This window comes from Equus przewalskii, chromosome 9 (assembly GCF_037783145.1).
Source record: "Equus przewalskii isolate Varuska chromosome 9, EquPr2, whole genome shotgun sequence".
Lineage (NCBI taxonomy): Eukaryota > Metazoa > Chordata > Mammalia > Perissodactyla > Equidae > Equus > Equus przewalskii.
The window spans coordinates 41,577,676-41,594,001 of NC_091839.1; the positions used below are offsets into that span (position 1 = coordinate 41,577,676).

A 16,326-nucleotide genomic window follows, 5' to 3' on the forward strand; every position below is an offset into this window, starting at 1 on the left:
AAATGCTGATGAAGGATGTCAAAGGAGACCTAAACAACTGGTGATGCATACCATGTTCACAGTTAGCAGACTCAACATAATAAAAGTGCTTTTTTTTTTTGGTGAGGAAGGTTGGCCCTGAGCTAACATCTGTTGCCAATCTCCTTTTTCTTTTTCTCCCCAAAGCCCCAGTACATGGTTGTATATCCTAGTTGTAGGTTATTCTAGTTCTTCTCTGGGCTCCGGCCTCAGCATGGCCTGATGAGTGGTGCTAGGTCTGCGCCCAGGATCTGAACTGGTGAAACCCCGGGCTGCCAAAGTAGTGCGCATGAACTTAACCACTTGGCCATGGGTCCAGCCCCCAAATTGATCTTTATGTTGCATGCAGTTTCCATTAAAATCCCAGCAAAGTCTTTTGCACATATTCACAAGCTTATTTTAAAATGTTGTGGAGGGCCGGCCCCGTGGCTGAGTGGTTAAGTTCGTGCGCTCTGCTTCGGCGGCCCAGGGTTTCGCCAGTTCGAATCCTGGGTGCGGACACGGCACTGCTCGTCAAGCCATGCTGAGGTGGCATCCCACATGTCATAACAAGAAGGACTCAGAACTAAAAATACACAGCTATGTACGGGGGGCTTTGGGAGAAAAAGGAAAAATAAAATCTTTAAAAAAATAATAATAAATAAATAAAATCTTGTGGAAAGGCACAGACCCTAGAATAGCTAAAATAAAATAAGGCAGGAGGAGTGAGTCTACTTGATATTAAGGCACCTATATAGTTCCAGGAATCAAGAGACTGTGGTGTTGCTGGAGGGATAAACAGACCAGTAGAACAGAATAGAGAGCCCAGAAACGGACCCTCACCAATACATCCAACTGACGTTGACAGAGGTGCCGGAGCAGTTCAGTAGAGGGACTCTCAGCAAATGACGCTGAAGCCGTTGGACGTCCACAGGATAGAAAAATGAACCTGGACCTAGACCTACGCCGCGTACAAAAATTAACCCAAACTGGGTCATGGCCTTAAATATAAGATGATAAAACTTGTAGGAAAAAATCATAAGAGAAAATCTTCAGGATGTAAAACTAGGCAGAGTTCTTAGACTTGCCATCTAAAACACGATACGTAAAAGGAAAAATTGATAATTTGAATCTCACCAAAATTAAAAACTTTTGTTCTGTGAACAACTCTGTTAACAAGATGAAAAGACAACCAACAGTCTGGGAGAAAATATTTACAGACCAATATTTGACAAAGGATTCATATCTAGAATGTATGAAGAGTTATCAAAATTCAACAGTAAAATAATCAACAATAATCTTATTAGAAAATGGGTGAAAGATGTGAAGAGACATTTCACCACAAAGGATATATAGACGGCAAATAAGAAAATGAAAAGATAGTCAGTATCGTTAGCCATTAGGTAAATGCAAATTAAAACCACAAGCAGATATCACTGCGTCTATCAGAGTGGCTAAAATAAACAGTGACAACACCAAATGCTGGCAGGGATTTGGAGAAAGTGCATCTCTCGTACATTGCTGGTGGGAATGTAAAGCATTATAGCCACTCTAGAAAACAGCTTGGTGGTTTCTCTTAAAACTAAATATGCAACTACTGTATGACTCAGCAATTGCACTCCAAAAGAAGTGAAAGCAGGGACCTGAACAGGTATTTGTACACTCGTGTTCATACAGCATTCTTCACAATAACCAAAAGGTGGAAGCACAGCACAAGTCCATCAGCAGATGAAGGGATAAACAATACGTGGTATATACATAAAATGGAATATTATTCAGCCTTGATAGGAAAGGAAATTCTGACACAAGCTACAACATGGATGAACCTTGAAAACATTATGCTGAGTGAAATAAGCCAGACACAAAAGGATGAATATTCTATGATTCCACTTATCTGAGGTACCTAGAAAAGGCAAATTCATAGAGACAAAAAGTAGAATAGAGGTTAGCAGAGGCTGGGAAGAAGGGGATGGGAGTTACTGTTTAATGGATACAGAGTTTCTGTTTGGGATCATGAAGAAGTTCTGGAATTGGGTAGTGGTGCTGGAATCGTGAATGTACTTAATGCCACTGAATTATGTGCTTAAAAAATGGCTAAAATGGTAATTTTTCTCTTTTGTATACTTTACCACAATAAAAGAAAATCACAAAAAAAATTGTGAAGAAGCAGCAGAAAACTTAAATAGTTTAATTACCATAGAAAAGATTGGAAATGTGATTAAGGATGCAACATTTAAAAAAGCACTAGTGGGGCTGGCCCTGTGGTGCAGTGGTTAGGTCCGTCACACTCCGCTTTGGTGGCCTGGGTTCAAAGTTTTGGATGCTGGGCACGGACCTACACCACTCATTGAGCCATGCTGTGGTGGCTACTCACATATAAAGTGGCGGGAGATTGGCACAAATGTGAGTTTAGGGCTAATCTTGTTCAGGCAAAAAAAAAAAAGAGGAGGATTGGCAATAGATGTTAACTCAGAGCGAATCTTCCTCACCAAAAAAAAAAAAAAAGCATTAGGGCCAAACAGTTTCACAGCTCTGTTCCATATTTTAACAAAAAAAATAATTCCAATGTTATTAAACTGTTGTAAAGCACAGAACAAAATGTAAAGCTGGATTTGTTTTGTGCAACTAGCACAACCTTAATACCCAAACCAGGTAATTATAAATGAGAGAGAGAGATAGAAAGATAGAACAAGAACTGTAGGACTATAGAACATTAGATCTATGAGTATAGATATGAAAAATCTTAATAACATTACTTAATAGAATACAGCACTTACCAGAAGAACAATGCAATGTGACCAAGTGGAGTTTGTTCCAGGAATGCAAGGATGGTTCCATAATTCTTTACACCAACAAATTAAAGGAAAAAAATACGTGATTATATTAACAGTTGCTGAAAAGGCAGTGATTCTTAATAAAAACCAGAAAATAAGAGAGGACAGTTCTTATCTCTGAACCATAGTTCATCATGCATTGGACTACCATGCTTTGCTCTGTCCATGTATTAACCCAGTGAAAATGTAGTCTAAGCAGCTTCCTGTGAGGAACATGGGTACCATTAACTTATGCCGTCTCACTTAGGAACAGCTGTACTGTAGGGACCAATGGAATCCTTAACAGCCAACTAAGTTACTTAAAGTATTCTGGTTGTTGCTGGTTATCCTTTCTAGAAGCAAGCCCAACCTAGGCAGTTTCTGAATCACCTCAAAAGGAATTCTCTTATTAATTAAGCCATTATATTTGAATAATTGATTCCTAACAATACACATTTCAAATCACGTCTCCAAATTATGTATGATCATTAGGCCCTCCCCAAAGTAAGACTCAGAGACACATTATGAAGCTGTCGACAAAAATAATCCATAACCAATCTATAAGTGAAAATTTGGGGTGAATTTATTCTGAGCTAAAATGTGAGGACCATGGCCCGGGGCCTTTCTTCCGGAAGGAAGAAAGGGCACCAAAGAAGTGGGGTGTACAGAGTGGTTATATACCCCAAAAGAGGATGTTTCACATATGATTGAAATGTCCTTTTACAATAGTCGAGAGACTGCTCTGTCGGCACGGTGATTGATGGACACAGCAGGTAGGCCTGCTGTCTCGGTGAACACAGCAGGGTTGCAGGTCTGTTGTCTTGAGCTGGGTGGTCACAGGTGAGCTGGGTGGTCAAAGGTGAGCACAGCAATCAGTTCCTAGCCTAAGGAAAGATGCTTATCCTTAAGGAAATGCCAGTGTCAGGGGAAGTTGCACCTTTATCTTAAGGGCATTTGTTCTTGCCACAGTAAATGTTTAAAGCAGATATACAATGCATGCTCAGTGGCCATGTCAGGCCCTTTTGGAAAAACAAAGTCAGGCCGAATTAGGTATACACCAAATGGCTTCCTCATATACTCCAATGTATCCTATTGTTTGCCATTTATATTTGTCAAAGCTTTTTGGCACAGGAAACTCACCCTTTTAAAAGAGGGGATTGTTACTGTGCAGAACGATACCAGTACCCTGCCTCTCTGTGTATGATTGGATTGTTGACCCTCAGTGCAGGAATTTTATATCTACCCTGTTACATTTTGTCTGGTTAAAATTAGCCTATTCTTCCAATCTGAGATTGTCTTGGATTCTGATTTTTGTCATCCAAGGAATTTACTCCCTCACTGCTTATTGTCACCTATAGTCTAATTAAGATGTGATATGTCACTCATCCAAGTGGTCAGAATGATACCAGCTCAACACGAGGTTGACATAAGGGAAGCCATATTGTAGAAAGGAAACCATATTGTAACTTTGAATGACCTCTGAATGACTAGCCCAGACATACTCTGTAGATTTTGTGGCCCCTCACAGCTGCTTAAAGATGAAAGCTTTGTTCTTTTGACTTCCTTTGGAATGTGATGACCCCCAGGCAGGGAGCCTATGCTGATAGCCATCATCAATGACAACTGAAAGATCAAGGTATAGGGTTTTGCTCCATTTTCTGATGCAGATCCAGTAAAACAAAGGACTATCGGGAACTGGGACTGGATGTCTGCCCCACCCAGAGACCAGCTGCCTCCCCCACCTGGAGAATAGCTCCATATATAACTGGCCTGTAGTCTTTGTTCTGGGAGATGGTTCTTTCCGACATGAGTTGGCTATCTTCCTTTTCGCTAGCAAGCTGTAATAAACTCCTTTCTCTCCTACCACCTTGTTTCCTGACTATTGCCATGTCTTGAGGGGAGCAGATGACTCCCCTTGGGTAGTAACAAGAACACATTTCCAACAAGAAAAGAAAACTCTGAAGGCTTTTAAAACTATAAATGGTTTTTTTAAAAAACCCTTTATTCTTTTTTTTTTAAAGATTTTATTTTTCCTTTTTCTTCCCAAAGCCCCCTGGTACATAGTTGTGTATCTTTTAGTTGTGGGCCTTTCTAGTTGTGGCATGTGGGATGCCGCCTCTCCATGGTTTGATGAGTGGTGCCATGTCCACAGCCAGGGTTCACACTGGCGAAACCCTGGGCTGCTGAAGCAGAGCACGAGAACTTAACCACTCGGCCATGGGGCTGGCCCTATAAACGGTTTTTAAATGTAAAGTTTTATTTTCTTACTCTCCTTTTTCTTTGCCCATTTTCTTCTGAATATCTTCATAACTTTGTCTTCATTGAATCATAAGCTTGAGAAGGACTTTAAAGTTTTTGACCCAAATCTATACCATTCCAGATAGTTGAGGCTCTCAGGGAATACTGTCTATCATGATAAGAGGACCCTGGGGCACCTAAGAACCTTGGCGGGGGTCTTCTACCACTTAAAACCTCAATGAGGGGCTGAGTGGCCAGGATTCCAGTGATACGCAGTCCTGCCGCAAATAACATTTGAGAAATCATTGAGCCTTTTAGCCTCACTATTCTCATCCAAATTAAACTCTCAAAGACCCTTTTCAATCTGAATATTATATTGTTTCTAAAATACGTGTCACTCCTATTTTACTACTGTTACTTCTTTCTTGCCTGCTGCCTCTTAACTCTACGGCTAGTATAGACAGATAGTAGTTGCCTCAAGAAAGGTGGCATGACCCTGATCTGTTGTGTTCCTCATGATCTCCCGAGGAAAGGAGGCGTTGTCCTTTTGAAATGATTACACTAATCTAACCTAAGATCTTCCCGACAAACTGCTCCCCTTGTGTGGGTCACAGAATGCATCTGCCCTCCTTGTAACAGCCCCGAGTTAAGATGGCTGCATTGTGTTATTTCTGAGCCAACAGTCTCAGTTCCTATATCCTCCCCACCCCCACTTCAGAGTTTCTCGCCTTTTTGTTCCTTTGTCTTCTGCCCCCAAGTGTCTGTGTGACTCTGGCCGGAAAAGTATTGATGAACAAAGATGTTCCCGGGATGGCTAAGCACCTGCACCCTTCTTCCTCCCTTTTCAGCATTGAGATGTAACTGCCATATAACACTGTAGTAGTTTAGGGTGTGAGCGTAATGGTTCCATATTTTTAGGTATTGCCTTCTCACTTCTCAGGCCCACTGAGGCGTCTCAAGCTCGTCATTCATGAGACAGGTACCCACGGGGCAGACATTGTTGGTCTGAAAGCCCTGCCCTTTACTAAGGAGGATCCAAGATCCCTAAGCAGGAGGGAAGAGCTGTGACCCAGTGTCTGGGCCCTGGCTGGAGTAATGAGTGACCAGGGCTGTGGCCCCATGGAGTCTGTGGGAGGGGAGTCCTTCCAGGCTTGTTTCTGTGGGCCGTGGTTCTCAAATGACCCCCGCTGCCCCTCCCTGGGGCTCTGCCCCTTCCTAGGGACGTCTCTCCAATGTAAACACCTCTGGCTGCCCGCATTGTGTGGTGAGAAGGGTTACGCACCGCATCTGACCTGTGCCAGGAACAAAACACCTCCACTTCCTCTCCAGGTGTATTTTAAGCTGGTTACCTGTGGCTGGGCTCCCTTGCCATCCTCACTGGGAGGAGATCTTTATCTGAACAGGAATCCTTCCTCTGGAATGTTTCCTGACGGAGCCCCGCCCCTTCCAGCTGGGAGTTGGCCTCTCCAAAAGGAGTCGCAGGGACCGTTTGTTCTGTGCACCCTTATGATCACCTGTGAGCGTAATTTATGGGTCGCCTGCGGAAGGAGACTCCCTCTGATGTTCCCATGCAGCACTGCTCCTGGAAGTCGGGACCCACAGGGCTCAACCTGCCGGAACAAAGCACTACCCCAGACCAGAGCCCCAGAGTTGTTGACAGCAAGGCCACTTTTCTGATTGTTGCCAGGCAACAACTCAAGGCCCTTTGCTGTTCAGTACCCTGGAAGTGAATGGGCTCTGAGTCTCTGCCTCTCCCTGGTTGGTTCAAGGGAAATGTGCACACCCTGTGGGGTCTTGCATCCTCTCGCCCCTGCTGGTCTCAGATGGCCCAGCCTGATACCAGGTCACCCTGGAGGAACCGGCATCTTTAAAGGGTCCAAGGCAAGGGCTCATAACCTCTGGCTGCACATTAGAGTCACCGGGAACTTAAGGAACACCCACATCAGACCCTACCCTAGCCTGATGGAATCCAACCTTTTGGGGGTAAAGTTTTCTGTTTTTTGTTTTGTAAATTTTCAGGTGACTAATGTGTAACAGTGTTGAAAACCAGCGGTTTATGTCAACAGCTTTCAAAGCCTGGTTCCCTACCAGCAGCACCTGCTTCTCCTGGGAACTTGTTGGAAATGCACATTCTCAGTCTCCACCCCAAACCCACAAAACCAGAAACTCGGGAAGGGGGCCCAGATATCTGTCTTTTAACAAGCCTTCCAGGAGATTCTGTTGCCCATTAAAGTTTCAGAACCACTGGTTTAAGGCATAACATTATTGCAAAAAGTAAGATAGTTTTATGTGACCTGTGACTATAACTGTGCAAAAGCATCAGTGGAAAAGATGCACTGACAAAGGTTGGATAAAAGTGATAATGTCCGGGACCGGCCCCGTGGCAGAGTGTTTGAGTACGTGCGCTCCACTGTGGCGGCCCAGGATTTCAGCAGTTCGGATCCTGGGTGTGGACATGGCACCGCTCATCAGGCCATGCTGAGGCGGCATCCCACATGCCACAACTAGAAGGACCCACAACTAAAAATACACAACTATGTACCGGGGGGGCTTTGGGGATAAAAAGGAAAAATAAAATCTTTAAAAAAAAAATGATAATGTTGTTGGGTGGTGGAATTATAGGTGATTTGCTTTTATTTTCCAAAGTTCTAGTAATGCCATTATATTGCTTGTATACTCCTAAGTTACGGGAAGCTCTGGGTTGTGATGATGCAGTATTTTAGTGTTTTGAACCAACAGGTGGGGACGAGAGCATCATGAAGAATGTAGCAAAGGAAGGACTTGCTGGGACTGGCCCAACGCAGCGGGTTTTGCCTGTGGGCCTCTAGCTGCTCTGCAGAGGATCCTCCTGGCCCCCCGTCATCTTCACCCTGTGGTTCTCAGCCCACCTGGGGAGGGTGTCCAGCAACTGATGCCTTGGCCCCACCAGGAAGAGCTGAGTGAAAAACTCTGGAGGAGGGTCCCAGTGTCAGTGTAGGGGGATAAACAAACTGAACCGCCTCCCCAGCTGATTCAGATGTGCAGTGAGAATGGGAAACCTCTCTCCTTGTCCTTGAGATTCTGAGGAAACCGGGTTCTTTCCAAGCAGCCCTAAAGGTCAGCCTCTGGGAGTCTTGGGAGCTTCCTGAGAGAGAGATATGGAGCCCCCTCTGCCAGGGGCAGCCTCGCCCCTCAGCGAGCGGGCCGCAGGTAGAGTTGTGTCAGTACGGGGGCTGGGGTCGGACGGTGTCGGGGTGAATCCAGACTCAAATTTCCTGCTGTATGACGTGGAACAAGTGACAGAGTCTCTCCATGCCTCAGGTTCCTCATCTGTAAAATGGCTTGATAATAGGACCTATCTCATCGGAGGCCTGAATGAGCTAATACGTGGAAAATTCTTAAGATCGTGCCTGCTATGTAATAAGTCCCTGTAAATGTTAGCTGCTGCCATCTCTTGCTCTTGTCCTCATTAATATTGGTCCCCCTGGGCTCACCAGGGCCTGGGTTGAGTTGGGTTGAATTGGTCTTTGCCTTCAGAAGAGCCCAGGATAAATTATTGCTTCAAAAACTTCTTCTTCCTTGGGGGCCGGCCCCGTGGCGCAGTGGTTAATTTCGCCGGTTCAGATCCCAGGTGTGGACATGGCACCTTTTGGCAAAAGCCATGCTGTGGTAGGCGTCCCACGTATACAGTAGAGGAAGATGGGCATGGATGTTAGCTCAGGGCCAGTCATCCTCAGCAAAAAAAGAGGAGGATTGGCAGTAGTTAGCTCAGGGCTAATCTTCCTCAGAAAAAAACAAAACCAAAAAAACAACTTCTTCCTCTTATCATTCATAGTACACAGTTTTTCTCCTGTTTCCATTTCTTGCACTGGCCAATTCTAGGGGCATGGAGATGAGAGCAGTTGCATCCTTGAGACTAAGTCATTCAAAGAGCTCATTCTGTTTGCCCCCTCACACTTAGGGGGGTTGCAGCCTTCTCTGCTTGTCAGGCATGACTTTGGGGTTTCCCTGTGTGCGGGGCGGGAGTAGCTACTCCCTTGAATGGCTCTACTTTTGTTGCTTTTCACTACAGAATGTTCTGGAAAACCAAGTACATTTCTGCTTCTTTGGTGAGTGGTGTGTGTGTGTGTGTATGTAAGAGGGTCGGTCTTATGTTAGGAAAGCCCAGGGGGTAGGAGTCGACAGCTTCAGGTTCACTGGGAAACTGGCTACTACTGCCTTTGCTACTGCTGTAGTTTTACCAGAGCCAGAAGAGGAGCCAGACGTCTGAGGGGGACACTGACCCCCTCAGAGAAGCCCCGGTGTCACTGTTGCAGCTGCGCAAATGCTCGTGAAGCCCTCAGGATGTCTGCACGTCCTCTGAGGAGCGGAGACGTCCCAGAGTCTGCAGTCTGCACCATCCCAGGCTCTTCGTTTCTCTGAGGTCAAGGCTGGAACTGTGGAATTTGCTCCCACGTCTCTGGTATCCCCAGCCTGCCCTGTGTTTGAGGCACACGGCGACGTCTCTGACGTGGCCCCCACACCACCCCAGAGTCAACTCGTTCATCATTCACGGAGGCATAGTCCTGCCCTCAGGGAGGTCACCGCCTAGTTGGAAGGAGAAGCCAGCACCCAGGGTGACACTCAAAACAGACTTTAGTGATTTCCTGAGCTGGGGACGAAGTGCTGTGGGAGTGGAGAACACGAGGCTGGCAACGCTGCTGCCTGGAGATGCGGAGAAGGCACAGTTTGGGGAAGGATGTTTCCGGTAAAGAAGGCCCTTCCAGCAGAGCCATGCAGATAGAGAACCTTGGACTGTATTACAAACATTGAAGTGGGCGAGCGGGCCGGGACTGGCTGGTGGGAACCGCAGCCCTCCAGCTCGGGCTCATCTGGCCACCCGCCTGGTCCGAGATCCAGCTCTTCGCCCAGGTCTGTTTGCCATTGAAGACAACTCACTGGCCTTTGCTCAGACAAAGGTGCGGGGTGTCAAGGAGAGCGAGCGGTTGGGGTGTCTTCAGGGGGGAGGGCTGAGGACAGTTGGAGGGAAAGGAGACCCGTGTTAGGTGGCAGATGTTAGCTCGTCAATCCTATTTCAAGCCCGTGGGGTAAGTAGAGGCAGCTCTTCCTGTTTTACAGTTGAGACAACACTGAGGTGTGTGGGGCACGAAATCACATGGGTGTTATAGTCAGAGCTGGGATTTGGAGTGGGCTTGTCTGAGTCCAGCGCCTCTGGCCTCTCCTTTCTCCACAGAGGGGCTTCTCTGCTAACTTCGGATGGGCAGGTGCCTCCAGTCCAGGGCCCTCTTGTTGGTAATGTCTAGTTTCTAAAGCGCCCTCGCAGACGTGACCTGGCAGGAACCACAGCAGCACCGCAGCAGGCACACAGGGACGTCTCTGTGGACTTCCTTCTCCTACCTGCTAATTATTTGTTCCCTTGGGCAAACTCTTTTGTACCCTTGGGCCTCAGCTTCCAACCAGCAATATCTGGTTGCTGACAAGGATGTTCCTCGGGGCTCCCCTGACCTGGCACGCTCGGTGACTTCTTGGCCTGTGGCCTCTTTCCAGACTCTCTGTCTCCGGGCAACGTCTCCCCATCATGGTCTGTATTTTCCAGTTGCTCAGAAACACGTGTGTCCCACCGTCCTGTCAGCCTTGCTCACAGCACACACATCCTTCTCCTCACAAGCATGACAAACTTCCCCGTGTTTCAGAATACCTCAGCGACTTTGAGAAGCACTTATCCTTTGTCCTTGACAAGGACGCCTGATGACAGATGGAGCCTGGGATCAGGCCCAGTGAGTGGAACCCGGTTATTTTGCTCCGTCTGATCAACTGCGGACGTTTCATTTAAAGAATCAAGGTTAAGTAGCATGTCCCGATCACAATTGTCAGCCAGGCAAGGTCACTCCTTCATCTCATCTCAGAGCTCGCCTTTTTATGAAGGCTTTTTATAGCCCGCTTTCTTGGGAGTAGCTTTTTTCTTAATTAAGAATTCTAATTTTAAAGTGAGCTCTGACCTCTTTCTTTCCAGATTCGTTCTAGTGCTTTGATTGCATTTCATGGATAGAAATTGAGATCCTTTATCGTCTGCTATCTCTGTTTTCCTCCACGATTAGTTGCCCATGGCGCACTGGCACTTTATTGAGATCCCAAACTGGTTTCTCCTGCTAGAATATCAGTAAAGGTCTTTGGGAAGTTTTATCTAGATGCTAAGAAACACATCCCTATTCCTCGGGGGTGGGTTTCAGCATTGGGGGCCCCTGGTGAAATGATGGTGGAGCAGAGGGTGGAAATGTTTCTCCACAGTGAACTTGAGGTTGAAAAAGCAAAGGAAACATCATGTCTCCTTTAGAATTTGGGAAATTCAGAGTTTTGCAAGGTCAGTTCTCTGGATAGAAGCTGATTTACTCTGAAGAGAATTATTCTGGGTGTCACCCTCAGTGTCATACCTTAGGAGCCCACAGGCTTAGGGGCATTTGAGAGGAAGGTTGTCTCTGACCCGACAACAGGGCTAAGACGCCTTCTCAGGTGCACAAGGAGATGTGCACACAAATGTGTTCTGCAAACCACTGGGAACAGCCTGGATGCCCAGCAGTAGGGGAATGGGCCAGTAATGAATAAATGAACTGAAACTACATGCGACAATATGAAAAAAATCTCAAAAATATAATATTGGACCAAAAACATTGCCAAACTATATTGTACAGTTTGATACCATTTATGTAAGCTTTGAAAACAAGCAAAACAATGTTTATATATTGTTTATGGCTACGAACATAGTAAAGTATAATAAAAAGGCAAAGAAATGCTGAATACCAAATTTAAGAGTGGTGACCTCTGGGGTCGGAGAGGAAATGAGATCTGGGAGGGGTTCACCAGGAACGGCTGTGATTTCTCTACTGTTTTCTTAAAATGATTGGTGGGTATGTACATTTTAAAATATTATTTATATTTTTGAATGGCTGAAATATTTTTTAATTATAAAATTTGGTTTGTTTTATGTGTGTGAGGAAGATTGTTGCTGAGCTAAGATCTGTGCAATCTTCCTCTGTTTTTTTATGTGGGATGCCACTACAGCATGGCTTGACGAGCGGTGCTAGGTCCACACCTGGGATCCAAACCTGTGAATCCCGGACTGCCAAAGTGGAGCACGCAAACTTAACCACTGCGTCACCGGGCCAGCCCCATAACATTTGTTTTTAAGAAGAGGGAGAACCTTTTCTGATCAGTTTGGCCAGCACTTTTAATTTTCAGTAATTGCTAACCAGATTCTTCTAGGGTGGATTAGCTTGACCTTTTGCTGTTCTCCCATGTCTTGCCCCATCGGATTCACTGTGGCCACTTCGTCATCCCTGAGTATTAGCACCAGTGGGAAAATGAGATGACATGAAACCCCTCTTTTTTCTACTTGCTAGTTTGATGAGTGGGGAGTAGAAATTATGCATTAAAGGAAATCTTCACATTTTAAGCATATCTTGTTCATTTTTTACAATGTCAATAGCCAAGGTTAATTGAGACAAACTTGAATTTGGGTAAATCCATGAGAATTTCTTGCCAAACCAAAGGGGAGCGGCGAGCGCCACTGTGCAAAACTTGGTCTAGGCCCCCTCCCCCGTCCAGGGGAGTGGTTTTGATGTCTTGTTCTAAAATCAGTGTTTGCTTTGTATTAACAGCATGGCCGGACCCCCCTGCATCTTGCTGCCAATAAGGGCCATCTCTCTGTGGTCCAGATCTTGCTGAAGGCTGGTTGTGACCTCGATGTCCAGGATGATGTGAGTAGAATCCATCATTCTATGGGAGGGGAGCTTGTCTGCCTGGAAATCCACAGTATAACATGTAACCCACTATCAGGTGCGAGGGTAGTAGCCGTCGTAGGAAGCGCTTACTCCTGAACACCTCCTCTGGGACCCATTCTCTGTAGTAAGTTAGAATTTGGGAGTAGGGGGTAGTTTTCCCATCATGGTTCATTTCCTATTCTAATGTTATTCAAGTGCAGAATCTTGAAGGGCATTTTTCCTGTGTCCTGTCTCAGTATCAAGGAGTACATCATGCACACACCACACACACAAGTGAGTGTGGGCAAGTCCTGCTGGAAATGTGTGTCAGGGACCAAGCTTACCATTGGAGAAAAGGTGGGGCTAAAAAGCTTAATTTTTTCCTTTTCTTGTCTTGATTTTTCTTAGCCAATGTACATTTAGTTAAAAAGGACCTATTCATAGGAGAAAAAGGACACTGATCTCATGGAATCCAAGAAAAAGGAGACATCCAGACAGAGTTCACTCTGGTACCACGCCATTATTCAGACTCATTATTCAGTCTCTGACTCTCTTCCTTCAAATTATCTAGAGAGAGACTCCGACTGGCTCCTCTGGGGTCGAGAATCCATTCCTGAGTCAATTGGCAGTGGCTGGGTGGGTCCCATCGTGCACAGGGCGGCCCCATTGGGTCTTGGGAAAAGGTGGATTCTCTAAGAAGGGGATGTAGACAGGATTATGTCAGTTGTCCTCCAACGAGCTATTAGGAAACAGTCCCATAATTGGAAACTATTTTCAGAAGCTGTTTCTAATTCTAATTTGTGTGGTAGGACTCTAAGAAATAAGAACTTTTGTGAGGAACACGGAATCTTGGAGCATTTGCACTTATCATAACCTCTTCCAGATTTACCTTTAATAACTAGTTACAGAGCGTTGTCAAATTTCAGACCCTCGGGTGTGTAGGCTTTGGGTTACCGAAGTGCTTTAGTTTCTTTGGGTCTCTGTGTAATGTCCTAAAACTTGGCAAACACACAAGTGAGAAGGACGGCATTTGCAAAGAAATAACTAAAAATGTCATTGTTTTATGCGTGGGCAGAAGGCTGTCCAGTGTCACTCATAAACCTCTGGTTATATTTGGAAGCTGTTGGGCCATCAAGGATGTTATTTTGAAAAGATGCTGATTTAGCTTTAAGCTGCTGATTTCTACCTTGGGTCATAATACTTTTTTGTTTTCCTGCATTGTAGCCATCATAACATTCATGATTATATCATATTCTTAGATGACAGGAGCAAAAATACAGGGAGAGAGAAGAGAGTCTGACCACAGAAAAGGTGGGGCATTGAGTTGCTGGTGCAAACATGTTGGGATGCATCTGGTCTTCTCTTTGCATAATTAAAGCCCTTGCTTGCCACAGTGGCAAGGCTGCGATGGCAGGCCTGCTACCCCATCCCAACCCAGTACTCCTGCCTCAGGCCCTGAGCTCCGAGTATCACAGTGTTTTCATGCAGCAAAGGCCGTGCGAACTTCCTAGACCTGCTGCCGTTTTATCAGACAAGGTTGGGAGTAAAATAGGCAGAAGTTCTCATAGGTCGCCAGGGTGAAACATGGCAGCAGAAGGAAAGCCAGCTCCACTTTTAGGCAGGAACACCCTCTTTCATTTATTGGAGTTCTTTATTTTCTTGCATCTTCTCTGCCCTAAACAGGCAATGTGTACATTGCTTCTCCCAGATAAGTTAATTCAAAACAACACAAAATAAAAACACAGTGCCAAAACAGTGTAAAAACAGTTGGGAATGGAGAAGGTGGAATTGACCTTCGCTAGTTCTGAAGTAATGCACCTGCCAGAATATAGTTCGTATCTGTCTTCTGTGTATTTACCATGCTTGTTGACGATCGGCCTTGAAACTTATGCAAGAATTTGAGGAGAAAACTCTTTATGGGTGTTCTTTGAAGAAGCTGGGAGATTAATTACTGGAAAAACCCATTTCAGAAGTTACCTGTCTTGGATGATGGATAAAAATAGAGAATGTTAATGTGATGAAGAATTTACTCCTGACTTCATATTCTGCAGATATTGTTTGTTATGTCATGGTAAAGACTGAGGATTAGGTGAAGAATGACCTCCAGTGGCCTGGAGTGGGATTATTATGAATTTGAACCTGTGGAAACCAGTTCTTTAGAATATGCAACTCCAGGAGCAAATTCCTTCTTGCTTCCTGCCAGTCCTGTCAACAACCATTGGAGCTCCAATGCCATCTCTGATTGGTCAGTGAGCAATCATACAGCCCTCACCTCTGAAATAGTCCAGGACCCTGTGGCCACAGAAAAAGGCATGAAGGAGGAGAAAGATCAGAAACACCCGAGAAGAAAGGCTAGGAAGAGCCCCAGAAGATCAGAGAGAGAAAAAGAGGTCAGCAGCTTGCTTTGCACACCCACCCTGTCTTGAGCTTCCTTGCAGCGTGTCTGCCTGTGCCACCTGGGAGGGAGCCCTCCTGAAGAGGAGCACATTCCACCTTTGCATGCCTGGGGTTTCTTCCGTGAGCTTAGCTTTGGAATCTGCCCACATGTGCTCGCTCTTTTTCATCATGTAGGAGAGAAAACTACAAGTATTTCAGAACAAAGAATTATACCTCAGAAATTTCAGACTTCTTAAAATCCCAAAGTGAGAAACACTGCTCTCTTAGAAAAATTGAGAGCTGGCGGTTTATGCACTTTGCAGACGGTCAGCATGTTCCACATCAAAGTGCCAAACGGCGAGGTTGCTGGCTCTTCAAGTTTCCAGCGGCAGCATTTTTCCTTCTGCTTCTTTGTAGTAAATCATTCAACAAATACTTCTTGGGTACCTATAGTGGCCAAGGCACCGTGCTAAAGCTCTTAGCTTGATGATGCCATAAAGAGGCTGCCCCGACCCCACAGAGGCACCTGATCTTTTATGAGGCCTGTCCTAAGGTGAATTGATGTCACAGGTTGGAAACAGCTTGGATTGAGTGCAAAGAGCCTTGACAATTTGAATTCTGGCCCAACCACGCTCCCCTGAACTAGCTGGTTATCCTAGAGTGGGCACTGAACTGTGCTGGGCCTTGGGGTTTTTTATCAATAAAATGAGAGAATTAGATGCCATGGCACTTGGAGCATAGTAGACGGTCAGCAAATATTCACTGAGTAAATGCTGTTGAGAGTACTTTACTTTTCCCAGTGCTTTTTTCCCCCCAAAGTTGAGAATTTCATGGTTAATTTAGATCATATAGAAATAAGGATTATGTCAAAGTTGCTTCTTGGGTCTGTTAATAAGTATGTATTGAGGACACATTTTGTTTTTCTGTGTCATATTTTAACAGTAAATTTTAGTTTTATAGGAGGCAAAGTTGATTCACAGGTAATTGACCACGTGTCATTCGAGGGTCTCAGGTGTCCCATTATTTGTGCCATCTTCTGGGGAAGAGTGGCTCTGAGGCAGACAGCCCGAGGCGCCCTTTGCTTAAGTATTTCATGTCTCTCAGAGCCTTCAGTTCTCATCTTGGTAACTTGAGGGTGGCTGGTTCTTATACACCAGGTAAAGTGT

General features: G+C 45.3%; 1 protein-coding gene across 50 annotated transcripts in view; it reads left to right on the forward strand.

Annotated features, from left to right (window-relative positions):
* The window catches only part of ANKRD6 (ankyrin repeat domain 6), a 181,678-nt gene that overhangs the window by 135,922 nt on the left and 29,430 nt on the right, over window positions 1–16,326 (forward strand). For 44 of the 50 annotated variants that reach the window (XM_070633606.1, XM_070556673.1, XM_070633602.1 and 41 more), the window contains one exon: window positions 12,683–12,781. In XM_070633606.1, the coding sequence (XP_070489707.1) occupies window positions 12,683–12,781 (99 nt within the window). Of the gene's footprint in view, window positions 1–12,682; window positions 12,782–14,987; window positions 15,175–16,326 lie in introns of all 50 variants that reach the window. The other 6 variants (XM_070633612.1, XM_070633613.1, XM_070633633.1 and 3 more) reach the window with 1 other exon arrangement.